Source organism: Arachis ipaensis, chromosome B06 (assembly GCF_000816755.2).
Source record: "Arachis ipaensis cultivar K30076 chromosome B06, Araip1.1, whole genome shotgun sequence".
NCBI lineage: Eukaryota > Viridiplantae > Streptophyta > Magnoliopsida > Fabales > Fabaceae > Arachis > Arachis ipaensis.
Genome location: NC_029790.2, coordinates 8458147 through 8460931, shown reverse-complemented (window position 1 = coordinate 8460931; position 2785 = coordinate 8458147). Strand labels below are relative to the sequence as shown.

Here is a 2785-nt window from a genome sequence, read left to right as displayed (position 1 = left end):
ATTTTTCCAACTTGATGCATTCTGACTTGAAAACATGTTGCTCCTCCTGTCTGATTATTATTGTTTTTCCTTCTATAGGGTCACTAAGAAACAATGCCATCCTTGCTGCAATAAACTCCGCCAAAGCTCTTACCTTCAATGTAGTGCTAAAATGATGGTTTTGTGTGAGGATGCTACGAAATAAAGATGTATTGTTATGTGTGTGGATTCTACCGAATAGATATGTGTTGTTTTGTGTTAATGAATAGAAGATTTTAACTTCTAATGGCTATTTTGTGTTTTGTGATAGGTAATCTCTCTTACAGAGAATTCCTGCATGTACAATCTCTCTCCAGTTGAGAGAAAATTGCTCTCCAGTTGAATGACTGAATGGTTATGCGTTTTTGGACATGGAGTTAACGGGTTTTTTTGTTTTTGGTCTGGGAGTAAACGGCTTAATTCTCCACAGTCTACACCACACACCAGTGTATTATTTTTAAGGTTTTATTTTTTGGGCTGGAAGGCAGCAGTGTATTATGTGTTGGCGTTTTCTTTTATAATATGTTACAATGTAGCCCAAAGACCAAAAATTATTGGGCTTTGACATTAAAGTTGAAAATATTTGGGAGCTATCATGTTTCCAATAATAGTGGAAGATGACGTTCAAAAAAAAAAAAAGTGGAAGATGCAACTATAGCATATCTTGGTGTCTCTTAGAACTTAGAAGACCTGTATCTAAGTTCGAAATTTTGTTAAGGCTAAATAATGAATGGAACTCTTAAATGTTGTATCTCTGAGTATGTAGGTTTGTGATGTTATAATGCCAATGATAAACCCTTAGTTGAAATTTTAATCTGGGATAGATTAATCTTTAATGTGTCGTGTGAAGAGATATGAGAAAAAAATTTCATTAATTTGTTTTTATACATCTAAGATAAAATAATAAAAAAGAAAATTATGCAAAATGCAAAAGCAAAACTAACATTATTCCAGAGCTTCTTTCTGAATACATGCACAATCTTACGGTGACAAGTAGTTAACTAAATTAAAACAGACTTGTCTATGTATGTGTAAGCCTTAGATCGGTGAATGCAAGCCACATAAGTGAGTAACCATACACCGACCACCACTTTTTTTCTCTCTCTCCTTCGGCTTTTCCATGGACAGAACCTAAGAAATAAATAAATAAAATAGAATTTTATGTGGCTGAAAAGTAAGGAATAGAAGAAAGTCACGCAAGTTGTGGTGGTAGAAGACCCTGCAGAAACATCTGGAACTTTCCTAACTTTCATCACAAACACAAACCGTGACTTAATATATATCAGTAATATTAAGTAATAACATGTTATTTTTTCCGCCACGTTGCTGACTAATAATAACTGAAATAACAGATCCAACTGTATATACAATACATGCTATTCAATTGTTGAAGATCAGAGGAAGGAAGATGTCTAGTGTGGTGGAGTCTAAGAGTGATGGTTGTTATTATTCGGTGCTTGGGGTTCGCAAGCACTCAACCGATCACGAAATTCGTTGCGCTTATCGTAAGATGGCCCTGGTACGGTATTCCAATTTCATGCATAGGAATTTCGGTTTATTTTCATAATTGCTGTTATTAAGTTAGTATATATTGCTCTAAATTATGAGTCTTGTATAACAGAAATGGCACCCTGATCGGTGGATCAAAGAACCAAAGCTTGCGGTGGAAGCAAAGAAACAGTTTCAGCATATTCAAGAGGCATATTCAGGTGTGCTTTTATTTTATTATTACGAGAACGAATTATAGTCAAATGTGTCAAACAATTTCACGTTCTCAACTATATATTCACATGAAAATATTTTTATACATGCATTGCAATTTCTCTGTTAGTAACTTTTCGCTTTTCTTTACTTCCGAGTCCAGTTTTGTCTAATAAAGGGAAGAGAATGATATATGACGCGGGAATGTTTGGTTTTATTGGAGAAGACGATGATGAGGTTTGTTATGTATGTGTGTCTCTTTTTCTTCCATTGGAGAGTTGAGAACCATTTTTTTCCTTGTTTAACTTTAATCATTTGTGGTTATCATATTACAGGGATTTGTTGATTTCATGCAAGAAATGGTCTTGACAATGCAGAAAGTGAAACACCAGGTAGTCCCTCAATTCATGCAAAAATGTTATTGTTACTAAAATCAACCATCAATGTAGTTATATAGATAGCCAATGAGTAATAGCTCAAATGGCATAAACTCCCCATACTCATTTAAGAGGTTGCGGGTTCGAGTCTTCATATCTTTGGTAAAAAAAAAAAATGTAGTTATAATGTTATATATAAATATACATGTGATTTAATTTATTTTCAACTTGTATTTATATTCTAACATGTATTTTATATTTATAGTTGATTTTGGTAACTAATTTTAGTGTACACTTAGTATAATCGCAATTACATGTATCAACTGCGAACAGTTATGAATTTCCTTAATTCATGATATGCATATCTCAAGTTATGAACTCTTTCCTAATTATTTTTACTTTTTAGGGTGAGAAATGCATGATGGAGGATTTTCAGGGAATGCTAATGGATATGATAGCAGAAAGTGATGAAGGGAGGGGCAAATCCGGGTTATGTTGGAGCTCCTCTAATAGTCCTAAGAAAAAGACACGTATCTTATAGTAATTATAAGTTTAGAACAACTCTGTAATTAGAATTAAATAATCAATTATTTTGATCATCATCACCTTCAGCAATCTACAATTACATATTTTAAGGGGCTTACAATTATTCAATCATCTCACGGAATATTTCTATTTTTATTCTTCAA

At 33.1% G+C, this 2785-nt stretch overlaps 1 protein-coding gene across 2 annotated transcripts; it reads left to right on the top strand.

The window, feature by feature from the left end:
* LOC107647962 (dnaJ homolog subfamily B member 7) lies at nucleotides 1212–2701 on the top strand. 2 transcript variants are annotated; one of them, XM_016352000.2, is made up of 5 exons: nucleotides 1212–1537; nucleotides 1640–1727; nucleotides 1883–1965; nucleotides 2055–2111; nucleotides 2503–2701. In XM_016352000.2, the coding sequence occupies exons 1-5, from the start codon at nucleotides 1427–1429 to the stop codon at nucleotides 2635–2637; spliced, it is 474 nt and encodes a 157-aa protein (XP_016207486.1). In that variant the 5' UTR covers nucleotides 1212–1426; the 3' UTR covers nucleotides 2638–2701. The 2 variants fall into 2 exon arrangements, with proteins under 2 accessions (XP_016207486.1, XP_016207487.1); XM_016352001.2 differs by having other exon boundaries at nucleotides 1232–1537; nucleotides 1883–1956.

Bases quoted from the DNA above. Each gene is read 5' to 3' on its own strand.
- LOC107647962 (XM_016352000.2), top strand. From the start codon at position 1,427: ATGTCTAGTGTGGTGGAGTCTAAGAGTGATGGTTGTTATTATTCGGTG. The intron at 1,966-2,054 runs GTATGTGTGTCT...ATCATATTACAG, and splicing joins ACGATGATGAGGTTTGTTAT to GGATTTGTTGATTTCATGCA. The intron at 2,112-2,502 runs GTAGTCCCTCAA...TTTACTTTTTAG, and splicing joins TGCAGAAAGTGAAACACCAG to GGTGAGAAATGCATGATGGA.